At 39.5% G+C, this 24,572-nt stretch overlaps 1 protein-coding gene across 5 annotated transcripts in view; it reads right to left on the minus strand.

Moving 5' to 3' along the window:
- Positions 1 to 24,572, minus strand: part of fhit (fragile histidine triad diadenosine triphosphatase) — a 533,753-nt gene that overhangs the window by 141,417 nt on the left and 367,764 nt on the right. For 4 of the 5 annotated variants that reach the window (XM_050039363.1, XM_050039362.1, XM_050039365.1 and 1 more), the window contains one exon: positions 552 to 697. In XM_050039363.1, coding sequence (XP_049895320.1) covers positions 552 to 697 — 146 coding nt within the window. Of the gene's footprint in view, positions 1 to 551; positions 744 to 24,572 lie in introns of all 5 variants that reach the window. The other variant, XM_050039367.1, reaches the window with a different exon arrangement.

Below are 24,572 nucleotides of genomic sequence, written 5' to 3' on the forward strand. Positions count from 1 at the left end.
TGCGTTAGGATTTTAAAAATGTTAATGGTGTTGGTAGCGACGTCCCGTAATTTCAACAGCAGATGCAGGAGGTTACCTAGCGTGTATGTAAACATTAATGGCCACTGACAAAGTGGCAATATGTACTGGGATGAAAACGTATTGAATATGCTCAAAGATACAGTGTAATCCCTGCACGGCAACGTTGATATTTTTGCAAAAGTAAAAAAAAAAAAAAAAAAGTAAGAACTCTAGGCACACAAAATAGGTTTTTTTCCACCTTTTAAACAATCTGCACATAGTATTTATACAGAGGAAGTAACTGCAGACATACTAACACATCTGTAATAATAATGTTAATAGTACTTGTGTTGTGATATTTGTACATGCCATCAGGTAGGGCCAAATATCCTGAAAAAAAAAAAAAATATATATATATATATATATATATATACATATATAATTTAACAGCATTCCTGAGACGAAGCTTCCTCTATCATTTTATACCTTGCTACAATAAACTAAAGTTCTTGCTACAGTATCTTTAAACAGTCCCTAAGTCTGTGTTTTACCTGGATGGCGATGGTGAGCGAGGTGGCACTGAAGTGCTTTTCCACCAGGTTGGCAACTCTCTGAGTGGTGCTGAATAAGTCTGCCACCTCATCTGGCTGAAGATCCCGAAACCGCTCCACTGGTCTCATAGGACACACCAACACATCTGAGCAAGTTCTGTTAAAGAATTCAGTGCTGACATATTCCAGATCCTGAAACAGAAAAGTCTGAGTTTGCTCACCTCTAAAAAAAAAAGAAAAAGATCTCAAACCTTTTATACATTATAGTGAGTCTCAGTGCTTCATACAACACTCGGCTTTGCCATGCACAAACAATGTGCACCTCTGCAGCAGGTGCACATGACAGGTAGCCAGTGATATGTGTATTCATCCACTGTGTGCTGTGCAGTTACTGAAAATTAGTATGGCAACAAATGGAAATCAGTGGTGTGTTTTGGACATACGCAGACATCTACACAATAAGTTCCCAATTTAAATGGTTTAATTTGTGGAAAACTGTTGCTAGGCAACAGACAAAATGGACGGTGGCTTCGTCTCTTTTCAAAGACAGTGAATGATTTGATCTTTATGTATTTTAACATCAAGCTGAGGAACAAGAAAGAAGTGGATGACAGAGAAGACCAACATCACTGGTTTCCATCACTGAAGATATTTTGGTGCAGGTCACACCTGGTGAGCACAAAGCCGTCACATTTCAACTCATGATGTAATGATTACCACAACACTGGCTGGATCATATGCATGTATAGGTCCTGTTTGTGCATGTGTGTGTATTTTGGGCCTGTGTGTATATGTATATGACAACAGAGTGAAAAGATTGAATTTCCCCCTTGGGGATTAATAAAATATATGAAATTAAAAATTAAATTAAAAAAACAAACAAGTGTATGTACGAACACAGTAAACATCGGTTCATTTGAAAGCACCATAATACACAACCGCCCTCTGTTTCCCATCTACATTCATAGACTCAGTCTCATCCCTTTCACAATTTATCTTTCACAATATTTCTTATTGTCACTGAGGAAGAGCAGTGAAACACCCTATTGTGTAGCTTTATCCTGAAGGAGGACAAGTTTCCTTGCATGAAACTTTTCAAAAAACAGTCACCACTACCAGCTTGAGTAGAACAGATCAGAACAAGTGCTCTGCTTCCAGCTCTTAAAATCTAAGGATCATTATCATTCTCCATTATTGATATTCTTTTGTGTTGAAATCATAGTTTCAGAATACAGAAGAGTCTATTCTAAAATAGCCCGCAATAGTTTGAGTGTGAAATCAGCTGTGGTATTGTCTGAACTTGACAAGTTCAGTCATCCCACAGCATGAGGAGACGTAATGGGGCTGGCTGATTCCTATGGTAACTGTGTAATTATATGGATGGGGGATGTGGATACTGTATCATATGTACAGTACATTGGCTCTGAGGTTTCTTTTGTCAGGAAAAAGGAAAACTAGAATGGATAGATTGTTGTTATTATTAATCACTGCTCATTATACGCTTCAATCAGATGCTTTTTATAAGATGACAGCTGGAACTCACTCTCAAACTCACTCATTCACATTTAGCGGACTGGAAGTAGGAGCTGTCAGACTAGTTTTACACTGCAAACATTGCAATATATAGAAGGGAATACAAACAAAAGCAGGAGTTTAGACCTGCGCATGGTTGTATGATAATATGGCCACATGAAGGCAAAAAGATCTTGAATCAACGCCATAACTACAGCATAGGCTCTGTGTTAATCTCAACGCCATAGCCTACACCTCCCCAGAAGTTGATCTAAGTGTTGGGGCAAAGGAGACATCTTGTTTACTCTTAGTATGCCTTTTTTTTTTTTTTTTTTTTTTTTTTTTTTACAGGAAAGAATAAATTGCAAAGACAATAAACCCCCCACAGAACAGCATTTGAAGTCTCTGTGATTTGTCATGACTTTATGTGAGAAAAGTCTGCTACCAACTAGGCTAATTTATGCAATGGTAAGTGTTAAAGGCTTATGCAAATAACTTAGCATGTTCCATAATGTGTCCAGTGTCATTTCTGTGCAAACCTTGTGAGTAATAAAGGAACTGAATTTGGCAATGTTACTTTTGTTAAGTGTTGCTGTTGTTCTCAGCTTCATACAGTATGAGTGCAGGAAAAGTCTGCTAGCTGCTAAGCTAATTCATGCAATTTAAAATGTCATAGGCTTATGCTAATAACATAGGCATGTTGGAATTGCAGGGAAAACATGTCTAAAAAATAAACAACTCTTTTGGCTATATAAATTCATAGGCACAGTACATGGGTAAAAATGAACTACACATGGGTAGGCAGCAGGTGAAAGTGAAAATAAAAATAAAAATAAAAATTTGGGGCAGTGGGGCATAGGTGTCTTAGTGGATAGAGCAGGCGCCCCATGCACAAGCCTGTTGCCGCAGCAGCCCGGGTTCAATTCCAGCCTGTGGCCCTTTGCTGTATGTCATTACCCCTCTCTCTCTCTCTCCCCCTTTCCAGGCAGGTATTTGGCACTTAATTATCTGGCTACTTATGCTCGAGGGTCGTTCTGTGTCAACTCAACCATAGTTTGGCAGCTAAAACGTTAGATTTTGATAGTATATAATTTTAAAGAACTAAAGTCGGTCCCCTGGTGCTGTACTGTGTTCTGTTTGTGGTTATGTGGTTCTTTAGCTGCTAAGGAGAGGTGCAATTGAATGCGAGAGGATGGTAAATCGCTCAATAGACCTCTGAACAATTTCTCCCCCTCACTTCTGAAATGATGGCTACGCCCTTGCTGTAGCCTGTGTGTGTTTAATCAGAGGTGCGGGTCAGGTCGCAGGTCGCGGCTTTGACTTAGACATAATAATGGGTAACCCGTTGAGTCTGTTACTGAGCTTTATGGATATGGGCAGGCACAGGTTTTTAAAAATGGACCTGTGCAGGATTCTGGTTGTTGCCATTAAGACATATATTGTTTGTGTTTAGGTGTGTTAGTTGAATCAGTCAAACTTCACAAAAACTCAACACAGTGGCACAAACACCCACCAGCTACCGTTTTGGTGGTGTAATCGCAGAGCAATGCAGACACACCACTACACAAGTATAAATGCCTTCAATGATGTAGGCCAGTTGTGTAGGCTCTGTGTAGAGCCCTCATACAACTTGTCAGTAACAACTCTTTACTGTTAATATTTTTTATAGGTGGTGTACAATTTGTGTGTCTGTGTTTGTGCATTGGCTCACAAACAAAGTGTGAGATGACGCTTGAAGAAAAATGATCCATTTCATTTAAGTCATAAAGGTCATGGAACATATTGCAAAGAGAGCTCTCATCCCACGTCAGAGCGATTGCACACAGAAAAGTAATCAAGCTCAGTGACAGAAGTAAGACACAGTTTGATGAGTGGTATGGCAACTGCAGCAGAGAGCAAATATCCAAAAGGCTTCAGGAGCATGTTGCTTTCCGTCATGGGTCATTTAATCAATAACAGTGGCTTAAGGGAACGATGTGAGAAGTATTTATCTGGAAAGACTGATACAAAAAAAAGAGCAATAAAAGAACATTGGTGCAACATTGACCAAATTGGAGATGTGTACAAGTACTAAGTTTCATATCCTTTTAAGTTCAAGACATTATTAAACATGAGGATGTTTATGATCATGACAAACTAACATTAATATAGTTTAATAGAAATCGTATCCACCACTGCAAAAATCTTCATATGAAGTCAGTTTTTTGGTGGTTTTGAGTAGAAATATAATTTCAACCAGTTTCCAATGACTCAGACTTTTTCTCAGAATGCTCTGGAGTCAAGTGTCATTTATTTATTTTTATTCTAGTGCGCTTGTCTGACATTTTAAATATTTAACCAATCCTTAAAGCAAAAGTTTGGCCTTTTATGGAAATGCCCTTTTAGTTTTCGGGCAGAGAGTTAGATACAAAGATTAATATCATCATCATGACTGTTTGTTAAATTTAAGGCTACAGCCAGCAGCCAGCTTTGCACACACACACACACACACACACACACACACACACAATCTCCCAAATCGTGACATATGGAACCCCCTCTGAAACTTAGCTGTAGCATTCTGGAGGTGTTCTTGAGTTGATTTAAATGAAAAAACTTGTGGGACCTGATTTTTGGACCCCACAAGTGAAGTGGTCCCCACGAGATTGGTGGGCTAACTCCTTTATGGCATGGGAGAGCACACACACACACACACACACACACACACACACACAAAAACAAAACAAAAAACAGTTGGCCTAGTGTTGTCCAAAGGACAAGGCGGAGACATTTGGAGGCGGAGCGAGGGAAAGATGGATAATGGAGAGACACCCCCCCCCCACCCCCCACCCCATTTGGATGTGAAATATGAAAGTGTTTGATTCTGATAAACCGCATGTTTCAATGTTGTTTCTGTGTCGGACTGTCTCTGTCTCTCTTTTTCTCTTTTTGTCTCTCTCTCTCTGAAATATTGATACTGATATTATAAGTTATCTTCAGCTAATAAAATCTACCTTTTTCTTTTCTCTGGTTCGCTGCCCTATTCTTCAAGATGACAGACTCTGACCTGGTGCTCCAGTGATGATGTCACTTTCAAGATCCCGCGAATAAATAGGAGTAGGGATGCACCGAAATGAAAATTTGTGGCTGAAGCCTAAGCCGAATAATATTAAACGCTTGGCCGAATACCGAGTACCGAATACCGAATGCCGTTTTTTTAGTTTTTCATTAGTTTTTGCAGATGAACCCCCTCCAGATTAGTGTTGTCACGGTACCAAAATTGGGACCCACTGTATAATACCAGTGAAAATATCATGGTTCTGAGTAGTATCACAATACCACAGTGAAAATGAGGCAGATGTGCCTTTTGTCATTTATAAAAAGATAAATCACTTTTCTATAATACATCAATGATATTTCAATGGAATAAATTACTTATTGACTTATTCATACTTCAAAAACAGCATCAATAAGTGATTAACATAGGGGGGGATCAAAATAAAATAAATAAATGAAATAAAAATCAACCAGCCACCCTCCTCCCCTGACAAGTAAAGAACAGTCCCGCCGTATTTGACAGGAATACGTATTCCTGTCCGTGTCTGTGACCACCGTTCAACCCACAACCGGCGGGATTCGCCGTTTCGTTTCTGCTGCTGGTTGAAATCTGTACTCTCACAGCGTGCTGAATGATTTATTTTGCCCGCACAAAACTATTTTTAGTCGCAAATGCGAGTGCGTTGACGGACGGAGTAAAATATCGCCACACTGCCAACATTTTACTCCGTCTGTGCCGCTGCTGCTAAATGAATGTAGCGGAAACACTGTATTTAAATGATACGGGTCCATTCCTATCTCAGAACAAATTCTGGTTCAGGTCCATCATTTTGGACCTTTAGAAACCTCCATCCAACTCCACCTCAATATGCCCAATTGTCATGGAGTTGGAGAATCTTTTAGTTGCAATTTTATGTTGTTTCATGATAAAGATGCTCATTTATAGAAATGTCTTTAAACTGTTTCATGAACTGCAGAATTGTTGCATTTGTTTTTAAGAGAACAAGACATTCAGGAGTCAATAATAGAGAAAAAGGACTTGATACTATAGAAATATTTTCACTACAGCAGCTATTTACCAAATTTGACTTTTAAAGTAAAATCAACCAATTACCTGTCATGATTTATACAAAGATATCATGAGCTGAGAGTATTCAGGTTATTTCTGTCCAGATAGTCTATAAACTAATATTCATCCAAAGGGCTCTTAAAATGGAAAAACATCCTTGTTTTTTTTAAAAGAAAAGTGTTTAGGAGTTTAGGAATAGGCCCTCCTATTATGTGACAAACAAAAAAAAACACTAAAAAAGATAGAAAACTATGTCATTAGTGCTAGAATATTTCAAAATTAGAAAACGAAGATTCTCTGAATCAATCAAATCTCAAATGCTTTGATTTCCCTCACAAATCCGAGGAATGGGAGATGGTGTTAAAATGCCGACTTAGTGAAGAGAAAATATCAAGGCAGCAGGCAATAAAAAAAGTGAAAGAGACATTGGAGTTCATTCCCCTCTCATGAAACAGCATCCTGTTGCGAGAAGATGATTACATCTTAGCATTTCATGCCACAGTGGCCTCGTCTGGGAGCCATTCATCTCAAGAGCCACAAACAGAGGCACAAATGATCGTTTTTGTTTTTTTTCTCCCATTCCGTGTGTGTGTGTGTGTGTGTGTGTGTGTGTGTGCAAGCTGCACTCGAATGAAACCAGATGTCACGTGACCTGATATCTTTCTTTCCTCTGTCCTACCACGGTGATGGAGCTTGCCCACATGAAAGATGAGGCAGGCTGAGGCTGGAGAGCGCAAGGAAGCAGCCAGAGCTTGTTTACTTTGTGTTGCTGGATGAATGTCTCAACAAATGCATTAACCTCAACAAGTTATCCACTACTGTATGGTCTGTTTGATCTGTATCTGGAGAGTGCGGGCCTAGTCTCCTCTATTACAGTTACCAAAACATAAAAGCATATAGGTAGATACAGTACATGGATAATACCATCGATGGTTAAGCATAAATAGATAGCATAAACAACTGTAAATCCTTTATTTTTACTACTCTTATTTTCATCTTCACTACGCATTTTTTCATCGTTAATCTGCCATTAATGAAACTCAAGAGTTCCTGCACAAATTTTTCACATTGAAAACCTTCCAGAGGCTTACAGGCCACTTTCCCTTCCTTTCCTGGTTTGCTTATCACTAGTAAGGTCCACACCATCAACAAGATGTGTTTAAACGATTTATAATTAAAAAGTGATTGATGTGTGAGGCTTGAAACTTGCCTATAGTTCTTCCGCTTACTGTCTGCATTGTGGGGAAGCTTCGAAGGTGAATCTGCTCTAGCACCTGGACATGACAGTCTCATCTTAAGTAACATTTTGGGGGTCTGAGTGAATGTGAGATCTGTGAGGGCTGAATGGATGCAGTGGTAATATGCTTGGGAAGATCAACAGCCCATAACTGTATTAAGTGTTGTGGGATGCCATCGTGCGAGGACGAAGCAGCAGCTTAGATTACGAGGTAGTGTCTGGAGTAATGAATAGGAGAAATGCTATACAAAGAGAGTACGTGCTGGAACCAGAATCAAGTAGCCACTTGGTCGGGCTCAGTAACGAAGAGAGGATCTGATGATGTTATGCTCTGGGATGTCTGGAATTGCGAGCAGTTTGCGAGTCTTGAAAGGATTTAGCAGTGATTGGACTTTGAAGTAAAAGAAGGGTGTATGTTGGCCGGAGTGATTAGATTGAGTATGTTTTAAGTTGAATACCATGGTGTCCTCTGAGAAGTGAGACAAGTCTGAAATGCAGGCATGATGGTGTCGGACAGAGTGTTGAGTTGGTGAATTTGGAAGAACTGGAAAAAACAAGCAAGAACATGGTTTCTAATTTGGGGCTACATGAGGAATGCTATATCCAGTGCAAATGGTGTGGATTCAGACTAAGAGTAACTGTGCATTCCAATACCCATACTACCATACTATACAGAGTGCCAGAAAAGGATCTGGTATGTCCCAAAACACAGTATGTCAAATGCAGTATGAAAAAAATACCAGATTGTTCTAGTACATTCATTCTGATTTTGCAGTATGCAAGCTAGCATGCTTTTCTGGCTATTCTGACGCACATTCCTGTGCAGCGGATGACACGTCACATCAACTGAGCCGCAAACAGATGACAGCTTGACAGCTCACCGACGGCTGTTAGAAGTAGCAATGATGGATGACAGCACATTCAAGTAACTGATGACCATTCGAATAGAAATAATAGGAATATTGCCTGTTTAAGTGAACAAAAAAATCATCATATTACAAACAACAATAGGACATAACTAAAAAAATAATGACAGAGAAATGCAGATTATAATTTCACTGTCACAAATATAATATGTTAGAATCTACTTTATATGCATTTCTAACTTTAAACTCGACACATTGCAAAGTGACATCATCAGAGCTCTTGATCTCTGTCTCTGTCTCTTTCCTTTTTTTTATCCCTAAGGTATCAGATATAAAAGCAAGAGGGTCAAAGTTCAGGGTGTAATGTTATGAGAAAGTAGTATGTCCCGATTGTGTGCATACTGACTGCAACAATACGTACTTTTCAAGGGCAGCTGCTGTACCTACTGAAAGTAAAAAGAAAAAGTATGCGATTCAGAACGCACTCTAAGTCTTTGGTAAGAGGATAGGGGCAAGGATTTGAGCTGCTCTTGAAAAGCCCTCGAGGGTTTCCAATATGGAGTTTACATAAGAAGTTAATGCTGTGAAGGTAAACTTACATGGTATGAGTGTTAATGGTCGACATGAAATTGGTATAGGTAATGAAACAGGTTGTGCCGAGAAAATCGATCGACGGGAGGGTTATACTGTACTCGTCATGAAAGTGGTAGAAACTCTTCCAAACTAACAAGTAAGACTACAGGCTCAAGAGTGGCAGGCTATTGGTGATGGAGTCCTGGGAGTCGACAACCAGGGGTATGAGGGCAGGATTTACAGGTTGAAAGTCAGTAACATATAAAGAGGAAACAGTGTTGGGTGGATGTCTGCAAGAGGGGCCAACTTCTAGCATTTAATTGGAAGTCCCAAGGACAATTACGCTGCTAATCATCTTCCATTACAGTAACCTCTCCAAAAAACAGAGGAAGGAGCAGCACCTGTGCTGCTTGTCATAGAAGAAGGTGATCCCGTTCCAGTTGGCAAGAAAGTTGAGCCAAAAACAGAGTTCACATGGCTTGAACTGTCTTAAGTTTTGTTCTCTCTTGTAAACTTTCTTTTGTTACAGTCTCACTTACATAGGTAAATTTAGATGTTAGGGGGATAGAAAGTAGAGGGGTCACCCATGAACCAAAACATACATTATTAAGCGTGAGCCTGCAAAGACTGCATCTTGTGAACGGATACCCCAAAGGGTGTACTAAAGAGGTCAAATGGACTATGAAGGAATCTGGACTATAGTGACAGAAACATCTGGCTCTATTATGAATCTGCCTTTAGGGAGAAGGTCTGGGTGGATGGTTGGATGCTCCTAACCTTAACCTTTTGTTTGCCGAAGCTTAACCAAACAGAGGTGGCAGATCAGTGAAAGCTCATGAAATATTTTTGAAAGTGTCATATAAATCGTTGTGGAGGAAACTGACAAACACACTATTTTATTGTTTAGGTAGGACATGCCCATCCAGCACTCTGAACTAAGAACTATCCAACATGAGGGTAATTCAAAAGACACTGGGCTGCAGGACCCCAGAAAAGCTTTTGACGTCCCTGGCTGCAGCCCCAAACCCAATCAGGAAGTACACAATACACAAGCCTGGCATTCTATTCATCATCTCAGCCTAATAAACACAGTAACTTTTCACAAGGTGCCAACCCCTCACTCCTTTCACTGTATGCCAGTACACACAGCACCTTTCAATGTGTATCTACACACACACACACACACACACCACCTTTTTTCAGGGGATCCCAAATGGTCTGGGTCTTTAGCGTGCCAGGGGTGGTTGATTTCATCCCCACAACTATTGTGTGGGTGAGAGAGGGGAGAGCTTTCCATATGTCTCTGCCCGGGCCAATCTCATCTTCAGCTCTGAGCAGCCTCTCCCCTCTGTCTCCGGCCGGCTGCTCCAGTCGGGGGGTTTGAAGGATGAGATTGAAGAGCCCGAGCATTTCCATATAGTGAGAAAACCATCTGCTCATATCCCATTATTATCTGTCACAACAGTTATTTGACTGCTTTCGTCTGATTCACTCCCGGGGTCGTGGTGCATGTAATAAGAACAAGGCATCGCAGATTGGTTTTACATTGCAAATGCAATCATTTCTTTGAGGGAAAACATCTGTCCCTGTACCCCCCCCACCCATACCCATACACCCCAACCCCATTCCCAATGCCACGCTGTCATTTCTACACTACTACAATGACTTTACTGCAGCCTGAATATCCCCTCTCAGCGACCTTCCTCCTCCTCACCATCCCATCTGTATCACACCAATTTCACACTACATACTAATTCTAATATAGTTTGATTCTGTGGGCTGTTCACACTGGAAAATAACCAAATGAAATAGACCTCATGATGGCCACAGGCAGGATAAAATTGCTCCAGGTGGGAGTGTGGTGTCGATGGACACTACTTCATCCCAGTGTTAATGGTGTAAAATGAGGGCGAACATGGGACGGGTTAGTTAACAAGTCTAGAAAAAGAAAAAGCTCAGTTTAATTGGATTATGTATATTGACTGTCTTATGTTATCCTGTCAAACATACTGTTAAAATTCAGCTATGCATACATTGTTGGTTTATTTCTCCTAAAAACATTTACTGTTTTTTTTTTTTTTTTTAATTTATTTATTTTTGTTGTGGTTGTTTTGTTCCTGAACACTTATTTTGTCCTCCTGACCCATTGTCAGCAGTGAGCTTTTTTTTTTTTTTTTTTCCCATCATTGGCATTTATTAGACATATAATTTGGGGATTTAAAACACACTATGGATTTGGGTTAATGGAACAAACTGAAAACCAGACACTAACATTCCCTCAACAGTCATTGACATCTCCCCCTTTTTCATTATGTTTTGTGAAAATTGAGTAGCCAGATTAGGGTGGAGGCAGATGAATAAAAATTGTTTTTGTTACCCCTTTTTTCACGAGTGCTGGAGACGTTAAAATGGCAGCGAGTGTAATATCAGCTAATGTAACAATTACAGATTTAAATCAAAATACGACTCCACCAAATGGCAGGGGGACAAAGGTCACAGGGCTGGCCACGACTGTAAAGGAATTGGGTAAAAATATCAATTGGCATTATTAAACATCAATGGCAGGCAGGGTAAGAGGGCACAGTGTTTCAGAAATCAGCCCTTTGCAATGAAATTATGAATAAAATGAATAATAAATCCGCACTGTAACTGTGAGCTGTAGCATGGCTAGGCATACTGTAAACAATGAGTATCAATTTGCCTCAGATTTTACTTTCATGGATTTTTTATTGCAACGGTCAGCTCAACATTATGCAAATAAAACAAAAGAGTAGACAGGTGTAGGCAGTGTTGGGCAAGCTACTTGGAAAGTGTAGTGAGCTAAGCTACTAGTTACTCTAATATTAAATGAAGCTTCACTACATCAAAGCTATCACCCTCAGAAATGTAGCAAGCTAAGCTACAGCAAAATGAAAGTAACTAGTGCAACTACATCCAAGCTTTTTACTAAATTGAACCAACTTCGTGCCAAGTCAGTGTTATCTTACTGATCAATAAAACTGTCAGTCAAACAGATAGGCAGGTAAAAAAGTTAAGTTCAATTGTTTATTGAACAGTGAGCTGCACTAACTCCCAACACGACTCAAACCACAACAGCAAGAATGAAGACCTGCTTCAAACAGTCACAACATGGTCAAAAACGTACATGCGTGTATGTATGTGTATGTACACTGCAAAAACTCAAAATCTTACCAAGAATATTTATTTCTAGTCAAAACAAATCTCATTACAATTGAAATAAGACTCATCACCTAAAAAGTAACTTGTTTTTAGACAATTTTCACTTGAAATAAGTAGAAAAAAAAGGGTTTTTTTTCTTATTGCAAGCAAAAAAAAAAAACTTGCTCCATGGGCAGATTTTCATACTTATTTCAAGTTAAAATTTGCTTGAAACAAGTATTTTTTTAAGTGTAAAGAGATTTGTTTTGACTAGAAATGAGGCTTGTAAACACATTTTAGTAAACACATTTTATAGTGAGCAGCATACACATGTATGTCCCCTACAAATCCCAACTGTGTTTACAAAGTTTGAATGAACGAGACGGATGCAAAGGAAACGGAGGCTGCGCATTGATCCTTTTGTCTCTGTCTGTAGGAACGAATATAAATCCCATTCATGATGGGGTCAAATGGATTATGTGCATAATTAACCACAAAACAAGCAAATACTTCATCTTAATGACATATAACACTCATTATGCTTCAGCTGAATCCTCTAAGCAAATGACCATGTTGAACTGAAATTAGTTTATCACGTTAAATGTCCGAAAGTGACTCTGTGTGGTAGCGGTGACAGTTTTATTTCAGTCCATAACAGAAATCCCCGCCTCGTTTGAGCTTCAGAAATGATTTTGGAAATGTAGCTTGTGTGGACGCTACTGCGCTAAGTGATCAATCAAAGAGCTTAACTACTGAGAAATTACTTGATTCAGAAAACAGCGACGCTACCACCAAGCTACTGAGAAATGTAGTTAAACTACAAACGTCCGCTACTGTAGTGACGCTACTGCCCAACACTGGGTGTAGGTAGAGGTGTCAGAAAACCAGGTGAGCTGGCTGATTGCTCAGTGGCATGAGAATCAGCTTTACTGACCAAGTGCACACATACTCTCTGTGTACTCACACAGAAATAGTAATAACAGCCAAGAACACGAATCACAAAGCTGAACAAAGAAAGGTTAAAAAAAAAAAGAAAAAAAAAAGGAAAGGGCTACAGCATTAACACAAGGAAGGTTTATAAATATATATAGAAAATATGGAGGCCCAGGGAGGCAAGTGAGAAAAAAAAGATATTGTGGTGAGGAAAAAAAAAAAGTCTGATTTACTAAATTGTTTTCTCCCCTGTGTTTAGGGCTTCAGATCAGGCGATAAAGGTTTTGCGGGGTTAATCTTTCTAAGTAGCCCCCAAAAAAGTTTTCATCCATAAAACAAGTGGGAAAAATCATTTGTATGTGGGGCCCATGTGGGTACTGAATGGACTGAGAAATGTACCCTATACGCGATTGTCCATGAGTTCTAGTGATGGGAAGTCCAGCTCTTTTCAAAGATTCGGCTCTTTTGGCTTGGCTCCCTTACTGTGCGTTCCCACCAAAAGATTCAAAATCGCCAGCGGTCGCTCAGGTCGCTGGCATCGCGCTGCCTGGCAGCTCTGGCAGGGCTTGCAGAAGGCTGCCAAGGGGCGGGGCTTTCAGGCTGCGATGCAGAAGATCTCTTTCTTTCTTTCTTTCACTGTCCCGCCTTGAGAATATTCACGGTCTGCAACTGGCTGCTGCTCGCTGCTGCTTCGGTGGCGGTGCTGCTCATTTGCATAAAGTTGAGCTTCTCTCAACTTCAGCTTGACGCTCAGGTCGCTGGCATCGCGCTGCTCGCGGTCGCTCGCTGCAGTCGACGCAAGTGACGCTCTTCGTCGCGAGTGTTCATTGAAAATGAATGGCTGCTGGCTGCTTATGACGCTCATGAATCTTTTGGTGGGAACGCACAGTTAGAAGAGCCGGCTCTTACAGCTCCCAAATGGCTCTTCATGTAGTATCACTCGGAGCCTTCTATTTTAGCCTAATTTAGCAATTATGGACGTTTTGTGTGTTGGTAAGCAATTTTTCATTCAGTGTTTTCATAAAAGCCTTGTTTTAATGCATTTTTTCATTACAAAAAAAATAAAAATCCACAGTGCTCTCTCTCTCTCTCTCTCTCTCCTCCAGTTGCACAGACAGTTGGGCGGTTCTTAGATATCTGCGCAGGTTTGTTGTTGACCCTGTTCTGATGGATATTTTCATTTTACAAATTTTGCACTCAGCTTTGCAGTCTCCAGTATCATTGAGGCACTTGCATTTAAATCTCAATATCAGATTTTTTCTTAGTGTTTGTTATTGTTATTCTAATTCTGGATGAAGAGAATGAAGTACACCAACACCCTATGCTCTAAACAGGACAGAAAATATTCAAGTTTTCTTTCAGGTGTTTTCTTTACTAACTTTTTTTTTTTTTTAACCTGTTTTCACTGATTATAAAAATAAACTTTTGCAACTAAAACTTTTTTCACCTCACAAAACTTTTTCTCCAGATGAAAAAAAAAAGTAATGAATTTTGGCAGAACTTGATTTTCACCTGTTCTTACGTCATAAACAAAGGAGAAAAAACATTTTAAAACCATCTTAGAAAATGGATAACCAGATTTTCTTTTCCTCACTTGCCTCTCAGGGCTTTGAAAATAAACATGGACACAAACAAACAACAGAAACAGAATAAAAAATCTGTAGAGATGAAATGTTTCTGCAAGTTGTAATAAGGCTGATGGGTTTTTAAGTAAAACTGAAAGCTTGAAACTGCAACAGTGCCAGATGATATTTACATGTCTGAGTGACATCTGGTGGTAAATGTTTTGTATCCTGGAGTGTCAGTGGGACAACACTGAAGTAACTTTCTGAAGCCTTTCTTTGTTTTTAGAAGAGGCTCACTGCTACAACAAATAAGAGTGAAGAGAATGACAAAACCACAAACTCACACACACACATTCTCTCGCTCCGTCTCTCTCACACACACTCCCAGTATAACAGGCTGTGATGAAGGCAGCAGGCCCTCAAATAAATCAAAATGCCCTTTCCCTTGGCAGCTCCAAATCCTGGACGGCCAAAACAAAGAGATCCATCACTGCTGCTGCAACAATTGGCTCTTTCTGCCTGATTACAGCTGGCCTAAAATGGCCCCCATCACCCCATCATGCCCTGGAAAATGACACACAGCTACTGACATGGGCATTCATCTACACACAAATATCAAAGGGCTTCAGTAAAGTCCGGGCTATATTTCAGATCTGTGTGCATTATGTGCACAAAAGTAGAAGGATAAGAGGGCCAATATTGTACATTTTCTGCTTCAATATCATAAAATTACAACTTTAAGTACACCTTTTCTGAAAATCATTTCATTTTTCTTTCTTTAACTCTCATGTATTAAATCACAGTAGGTCACAGTCGTAAGTAATGCTAACTTTTTTTTCCACTCAGAGTTTACGGCCTATTTTTTATCCTCACTTTTCGGAATATTTAAGCCTTTATTTTGATACTTTAAGACTTTAAGTTTCAGCTGTCATTTTTTTTCAATATGGCAACAGAAGTGTGGCAGAACACTGATCTTTTGAACTCTGTACAGCCTAAGCTAAACGTATATGTAAGTCCCTTAACCATAATACGAAAATATGACATTTTCATTATTTTACATTAAAAAAAAAAAAAGTTGATCCAAAGGGTTTTTAAATGTAGAAATATAAATTAAATATTTCTCAATACTCCATAAGTTATTTGAACTATGTGCATTATTTAGTTTTGGAGATATGCTCATTTTTATGAGCAGAGTAAAAAGGTGCTGTGATGAATTTATCATGCATTCCTTAGTACTGCCATGTGTTTTTTTCAGCACACATAATGTAGCACAATGACATCATTACGAGCATGCAAGGTGTTGACACGGAAGACAGAAGTCTAGCTTTCTGCTGCAAAACGAATGAATGCTCTAGCTGTTATGGTTTTGAATTTAGGTTGATATATACAAGATTATACAAACAGCGACCTAATACAGTCATTACGGTGAAATTCTGGTGTAATTATGGCAAAGAACTACATTTGCACTGCATATAAGGTAACATAAGGTAATGACATGATGACAGGGAAGGTGGAAGCCATCGCTTTCTGCTACAAAAAGAATGAATGCTCTAGCTATTATGGTTTTTATTTCGCATATACATACACAGGATTATTGAAACAGCAATCTCCCGCGGCTGTTATGGGGAAAATACTGTTGTAATAACAATAAAGTCACTTAAGATCATAACGTGATGATGGGCAGAAGCTGAAAGAATGAATGAATGAATGAATGAATGAATGTTCTGTCTAGCATGGTTCTTATGTGAGATAGATTTAAAAAGAACTGTGCAAATTATCTCCCTCTGTCGTCCGCAGGAGATCTGTTTTTTAAGGGTTAACCATCAAAGATCACAGATGTCACCTAAACAAACTGACTTTGACAGTGACTGACTTCCAGATCTGTGCTATTAGTGAGTTTGTAGAAAACATTAATGGCCAGACACGTATTTGGTGGAGACACACAGCGTGTGCACTATTAAGACATTACAAGCATACAAGTAATTAGGTACATATAACTGTGTTATCTGTGGTCATTTGCAGAATGTCAAATATCATGACTAAGACTCAGTGTTTTGTTTCTTGAAATCATAAATCCTCCCTACTCAAAGACAAGGTCGGGAGTCCACTATGAGGGTCTGGGTTATAATTAACTAAGCAGAAAATTACGTCCTAACTAAGCGGCAACCTCCAGGGCTGAAGCAAAGGCATAAGTGACCAGACTTGCAGTTCCTCTAATGGCCACTTGAGGCCGGCTCTAAGAGCAAGTGAATCCTCATTGACCCCCATGTTAAAATGCTCAATTTTACAGCAGGAATTAACTTGTTTACTGCCTGTTCATACCTAATTCCCTTGTTCATGACAACTGTACAGAGGGCTGAATTTTTATTTAACGTGTCCATTTAAATGCTCTTAAGGTTTAAAGTTATGCATACTTAATGGTGGGGCCTCTTTGAGTGACAGGTGGATGTTGTCCACTGACAAGATGGTACCACACTGACAATGTTAGTGCTATAACCATGCCATAAGCATAGATTCACAGAGTAAAGGTGTAGCTGTGTCTGTCACTCTTTCAGTTTTCAGTTCATGAAAATTAATTGTGACATTTTGGCCGCCTAAAAAAGACCGTCCAAAGAGTTGGACGTTCAGTTTTTCCAGTGAGTACATTTTGTTTTTAACAGATTTAAGCCTCTTTTTCCATTAATGAAAATTAGAATTAGCATTATCACAGTTAACCATAGGTGCACCGTGCTAACCACGTTGGGGTTATCTCCACCCTCTTCTCCAAATATGGTCACATTTGGCTCCAAATTAGCAACGGCAAAATGCCAAAGTCGAAGCTTCAAAGCGGAGTTAACAAACCAGTGGCTGAAGTCACAGTGGCCATGTTCACAGTCTACAGTGCTAACAGAAGTGTTGCTGCATCATTGTTGTGTGTTGTTGGTTCGCTAGTTAGCAAAGTTCAGAGCTTGAAGATATAATTGCAAACATGAATTTTGTTTCTCTTTTATTGTAACTAGAGAATTTTTCATCATGTCCTTTATCCAGTGATAGTCAACATGTCCGATAGCTTGCAGCCATAGATGATGTCGGTGTTTTGGTTTAATGAGTGGCTGTGTTAATTGGTGATTTTCTGCCAAATGCATCAGTGGTTGCTTGCATGAATTTATGTACTGTAAATGGTTGGCATAGATAATTAATTTAAAGAAAACTGAAGGCTTTTACGTGGATAGCTACATGTTCTGTTTGTGTTTTCAACAGCTGCCATCACTAAACACAACCAACACATTTAGCTGAGTCACCAGTTAAAGCGATCACTCGTTAAATCAAAACACCTGTTGCTCAAAAACGGTTGTGATCCTGCTGGAATTGTCTAGAGCTTCCAGCACTCGTTGTTGGACCAAAGGCACAATGACATTTTGATACTGGCAATAGCTGTGCGAACTTGTCCAAATGGCTGGGGCAAAACTCTACCTTAGTTGCCAACATCACGCACATATATTTTATGACGTTTGCTGTAAAAGGATCTCTATATAAAACCTTGTTTGACAGGTGTTCACTGAAAACTTTTTTTTTCTGCAGACCCTACAGAGTTACAGAAGAAATTGTTAAAGGCTAAATTGTGCTCCTCATCACGAGTAACTGTTCTTTTAAACCGGTGGAGTGATGCTTTCAAGTTAATCAGAAACACATCAAGTCTTCTCAGACAAAATGTTCCCTGTCTTCAGAGGAAAAAAACAAAGAAGAGAGAAAAATATATTTCACCTCTCCAGTGGTGAGGCTTCCTGCAGGCCATGGGCTCTTTAATGTCCCCTCTTCAGCTGGCTTTTGTTCCCAGGCTTGTTACTGCTGTGTCCTGTCCCTCCCTGCTACACTGGATCCCAACAGGTCCTCAGCCAACGCATCCTCTCTCTCACACACACACACTCAGACAGCTGCAGGAGTAAATGGGCTAGCATATTAACTTGCAGTGGGGGCTCGCAATGTGAAGTTTCTATATGTGGAGTGGTGGAGAGATGGAATAGCTTCATATATTAGTGACACCCTGAGGGTTTTTTTTTCTCTTTTCTCTTCCAGTTGGCAGGATAAACATAGAAGCAGAGTAAAGATGTCTAGAGCTGTGGAACAGCAGATGAGTGACTTCTTCAGGATTTCTATTTCAATTCATCATCCCCTGAAATAATAGCGCCGTAATGCAAAATCCAAAATAAGAGCAAGTGAGAGGGACAATTTAGTTTATTATGCTTTTCAGTTTCCAAATTTAGGCTTGTTGTCTTCTCTTTCTAATAGATTTAAGTTTTTTTTACTCGAAGTGGAGACTGGAGGAGTCTTTTTCTTTTGCTATTATTTTTCTTCTCTTTTTTACATGCTGGGTTCCACCCACAATGTTACATTATATTTGATGTATTTTAAGTAAATTCAAATAACGGTAACCCAGACTTCAAGGCCTCTGAATTACTGCCCACGCCTCTGATTTGTTCAATCAATCATCCAATCACATCTTTGTGGGCGGGATAAAGAATGTGGATGCCATCTTCCTACATAGCCAGCAACATATGTCATTGTGACAGACAGTCTCCACAAAAGACAAACATTGATGAGACTGATGCTGCTGTACAAGTTGTTGTAAGTTGACTTAGCTTCTGCGCTGACTAAACATTACATAGCCATGAGAGATACATGAATTGCTTCTGATTTTTTAAGGCAATTAAAAAAGAAAAAAAGTGAGTAGTAATACGAGTAGTTAAAGTGACACAAAATATCAATTCATTTGCTTTGACCAACAATATTTAAAAATGTAGATTGGCTGAAATAAATGTATTAAATGTATCAAGCTCTGGTTTCTGCAGGATGGGGGCCACATCCTCCCCAACATGAAAAATCTGGTCATGTGTTTGATAGTTGCAATAGAGCAGCTTGGTCAAAGTTGAAACATATGTTCCCCTCGATATACTAAATAGGTTGTTTGCAGTCACCTGACTATTATGACATGCAAAATCCAGATAGAGGTCAAGAAGCGATAAATCCACACACTGAGTAAAATGAACCTGCAGGCAGCAGCTGTCGACAGATTCAAATTCAAACTCATGTTGGATGTGTTCAAAACAAAATGAAGAAAAGAATGACTTACCCGCTGTGGACACTATTGTCATTAACTCGACTTCCAGACCTCCTCATGTTGCATACATTACATGGTGAGCCAATGAAAGCATACAGCTATTGGGTGTGCGGTTGGGTCAGACTAAAATGACTGCTGTTTTGTTTTTGGCTGGGTGAGTAAAAGTGGTTGAGTGTAACTGTCTTTTATATTGCAACTCTGAACATCAATGATCTGCTGTCAGGCCAACATTAATAGTTAACATTTGCTGGAAACACAGCAATGTCTCAGTTAACAAAAAAAAAAAAAAAATCCTGGCAGAAAACTCAGTGATATCTTGGTAAAGAAAAAAAACAACACTTTTGATGGCCCTATCCCGGCCAAAAATCCAACAATGTCTTGGTAAAACATTCCCTCTTTTGGTTGCTCTATTGTGGCTGAAACCACAGTGATGTCTTGGTAAAAAAAACAACCACTTTGGATAGCACTATCCCAGCACAACACAACTGAATACAATGTCTCAGTAAAAAACAACCAGTTTTGATGCCATTATCCTGGTAGGAGATGTAGCAGTGTCTTGGTAAAAAAAAAAATTGCCTTTTGTGGCACTATCCCTGCAGGAAACACAACAACAGGTCACTAAAAAACACCCATGTTTAGTTGCCAAAAAGATGCAGGAAAAAAACAGCAATGAGTCATTAAAACACATGCTGTATGTTGTTTTTTTTACAGTGGCCTGCAGCTTGGCAGACGTCTCACCTGGGTGTCACGCAATTCCCTTCACCTCCCCATAACAAAGTCAGCAGTCAGTCACTGTAAAAACATCGATATGATATGTATGAAATTTAAAATGCCAACATTTTCTTCGGCTGCTGGGCTGCTTCTATGTATGTATAGACCTGCTGAAGCTGGTATACAGTACACACTGCTGTATAGGGTTACTGGTTTCTTTGTGTGCTTACCCACCCAACAACCCACTTGGTCCCTCTCAATGTCCAAATGAGGATTTCACTGTTGCTAAGATGCTGACCATATAATGGCAATGTCCCTGGCTTCAGTCCAGTGGGGGTCCTTTATTACATGTCAGTCTGTCTCTCTTTATATCCTGTCATATCTCTACTGCATGCACTCTATTGAAGACAAAAAATGCTCAACATATATATATTTGAAATGTATACATATTTTTCTTCTCCCTTATTCTATGAATCACAACACATGAAAATGGGCCTGATTGTATTGAGCTGCTGCATGTTAGATTTTATTCAAAATGTTGGGCAAAAGAAGACGATCCCCTGCAAAGCACGGACTGTTGTTCATGCGTTAAGCCAGCATGGGCTGCGTAGAGCAGAGGCAGTAAAGGCTCCAGTGAAGAGGAAGGTGTGATGCCTGCCAATGAGAAGAAGTTAGGCTCGGGCAAACTCAGCAGGCAGCCGGCAGTCAGCGCTGACAGGCAGCACTGAGAGAATAGGAGAAGAATAAGTGCTCCCCATCATGTTCCTTTCAGAAGAACAAAGCCTCGCACTCATCGGGAGTCTGCCTCAAACTCAAAAACGTCTACTCACTTGAACACTCGAAGCCTAAAACATACATCATTTCTGGCATCACAAAAACAACAGGGGTGGGAAAGGAGTGAGGAGGAAGAAAATAGAATCTGAATTTCATTTCAGTATGCTCTATTGAGATTTGACAGGCATTGTGCCCATGTGGAAGACTCTGTTTTCTAAATCACAGAGTCATTGTCTGAGAAGATACGATTTCTTCGCCTGCAGTTGAATAGTCTTCAGAGCTGATTGGCAGTGATTATCCAAAAACAGCCACTCTATGAGAATATGAGGGGCATGACAGCCGCGAGGACTTCTATCGACAAGACATGACACCTTTATATGGCGACGGTTCACTTCAGTTCAATTCAGGAAAGGTCCTAACCAGATCCAGAGCAGATAACAAACAGCATGAGGAAAATAGCTGACCACCACCAGCAGCAATTGGCAGCTCATCCCAACTCAGGAAACAAAATGAATCTAAAATCAAATTGCATCTATACAATCATTCAGCCTTAACTGACACTTCCGCACCCGCAATATGGCCTGTGGGAGGAGGCAAAGCTGTTTAGCTCCCAAGTGCCTACAGCCATATATGTGATCTATGATATGAGGAGAACCTTTACCTGAACACAAGGGCAAGCAAGCGTGGTGTTATGCACTCCCATTATAAATACACAGTCCCTCTGTTGGAGGGTGTATTATTCAGGGGCTCGGGTGCGTTCATGATTTATAATTGAAATATCACCCGGCCTGAAATGCAGACAAAAGCGGAGGATAAATAATCATATTAGCAGGAGATGCAGTGCTTGAAATTATGCACACGCTACTCCGTATTCGCCCCATAAAACTGACATGAAGACCTGTAATTTTTGATGAATATACAGTGTGTGCAAAAGTAGAGTCGGCACAGAGCGCAGGTCTGGGAGCAGCGATGGCAGCTGGTTATGGAGTACAATGTGAGATTGTTATCTGCATTTAAATGGAATAAGTCATATTTAAAATATTCCATAGGAGATCTCATATTAATATTACATTGACAGGATGCAGTGCAGGGTCCTATCTGCCTTTTCTTTTGTCACAGTTTGCACCTGAGACATTAAATCATGCTTTTGCACTGCTGTGGTAGGCCTTGCCACGGTGCAGTCAGGGTCTGAACCAAAACCTATGGCAAATGCACATTCAATAACCTTTTGAACTGTAATTTAATGATGCCTAAACCGAAACAGCCCAGTCTATAGAGGAAAATCTTGCCATTGTAGGTTTCTGCAAACCCTGAAATGTTACATTTGTACGTGTCATATTTATTTTATTTATTTATTTATTTGTATATTTAACAGGGACAGTGCATAGCTTTCAGCCGGACCAGAGTTAGCTACTAGCTAATTTTCATCTGTAGTCCCTGAGCAGGAATAGAAAACATATAGTGTTAAGACGGGAATCTAACACTATCCTATGTATGTATCATCTCAACGTTTTTGAAGTGACATAGTATATAAGCTGACTTTGTAATAAAAGAAAGAATTATAATCATGATAATTAAAGCAGATCAGGCAACGAAACCCACATTAATAAGGTTAGTGAAGGATCGTGGTCATGGCAGTATGAGACACATACACCCATCCAGACACTGAGAATTTCAGACTGGGACTTGGTGTGTTAGTTCAGCCTGTTCTCATCCTGAGCTCGTGAAATACCATCGCTTGATAAGTGACTTTGTTGTCGGACATGGGATGAGAATGCGTTGGTTAATTGGTAATTGCCAAAAGAGAATCATTTATTGTTGAAGGGTAATGTGGTTAGCTGTTGGTTAGTTGTTAGCTATGTTTTGTTGCTACAGTAAGCTGAAGTTTAAGGGTCAGAATTTCCCACTTTCCTGTGATGGTAAACTGATATATCCATGTAATAATGTCTTTTTTTTTGTATTTTTCCAGGTTTTAAAATATCTCTCTAAGATTTCTGTCAACACCCAAATCTAAAGGTTGGGAGAGGAATTTAATTTAAGGTGGTCAGAGCACTCACATTTTTGATGATCAACACATCTCACTGTCACAATCTTCATTGGAACTACACTCTGCTTAAACTATATATTTTCCAACGAAGATGTAGCAGGTGCATGCAGCAGAGCGTACCACTTTGTACATGACAGTACTTGATCCATAACAAATGGCCAAACTTTAAACTGGCCAAGGTGGGCTAAGCCTGAAGTGTCCAATTTCTCACGCTACCAAAGCAGTGTTGAAAAATAGAATTCCCCCGTTTCCTGTCAATAGCTACCACAGCCCTCATTCAATACCCAGTGTCTTGGGCAAAGCCTGCCTCCACAATAATTACTTAACTGTCAGCTAGGATTAGACGGTCTTAAGCCACCCTGAGCCAATCCACAACCCAGAGAAAAAAGCTGGGGAGATACACTGTGACATCTCAGCACTGGGCCTACATTGTCTAGATGGAGAGAGCAGAGAAAAGAAGACAAAACCCACAAGGAATCATCTGGGATAACAAATACAACTCTCTTCTCCAAATCCCCATCTCAACAAGATCACGTTAGGGCTTTGTGCAAACCAAAGATGGGTGTAAGGGCTTTAATAATGCACTTCTCTATAGGTTGAAGATTAACATAAAACCAGAGAAACTCTACTATAACTGAGTTTTTTTTCTTGGTCTGTCCAAACCATTGCAAGAAAAGAGCCTTGCATTCCTTCCTTTCCTATCCATAAATAAGAAGTTACAGTGCAGGTATAGTTAAAAAAAATGTACATGAATTATCAACCTCATGCAACTTAAGGTGACCCATTATAGGCATTCAAATTCTGCCCTATTTAAATACATATTGGGTTGTATGCAACAAAAACTAATTTTGTAATTAGTGTCATTGCTACTCACGGCAATAACAATGTTGTGTTGCATATTTCCCATTATCATTATTTCTATTACTCACTTATAACTCAGTAACCATTAATGCTATACAGCATATGGGTGTAATTGAAAGTAGTTTCACATTTTCATAAAATCTTAATACATCTCCATTTGTGGTGAAATATTCCTCAAAAACAGACCAATTTGATACAACTCTTCTCTTACTGTTTTATTGCTATCTAGAGATCAAGATGATGGATATGTCCAGTTGTGGGTATTTCTTTGTATGTGGCTGCTCATTTTGATATCTGTTATTCTTCTTCAGCTTTTGAAATTTCAAAACAACTGCAATGCGTTTATATCTCTTTCATCAGATCAAAGGTCAAATCCCATTCATATTTCAAAGTGCTCAGTATGACACATTTATCAACTGCACTTGATAAAGTAAGTAAGCTAATCATGATGATGTGCAATTGGTTAAATTCAGGGGCTGAAAAATGAAGCCAACACAGAAATGCCAAAAACTGCAGTTCCTTGAATGGCCACATGTGGTTGGCTCCAAAGAGAGTCAGTTCCAATAGACACGTATGTTAA

This window comes from Epinephelus moara, chromosome 24 (assembly GCF_006386435.1).
Source record: "Epinephelus moara isolate mb chromosome 24, YSFRI_EMoa_1.0, whole genome shotgun sequence".
In the NCBI taxonomy this organism is placed as follows: domain Eukaryota; kingdom Metazoa; phylum Chordata; class Actinopteri; order Perciformes; family Serranidae; genus Epinephelus; species Epinephelus moara.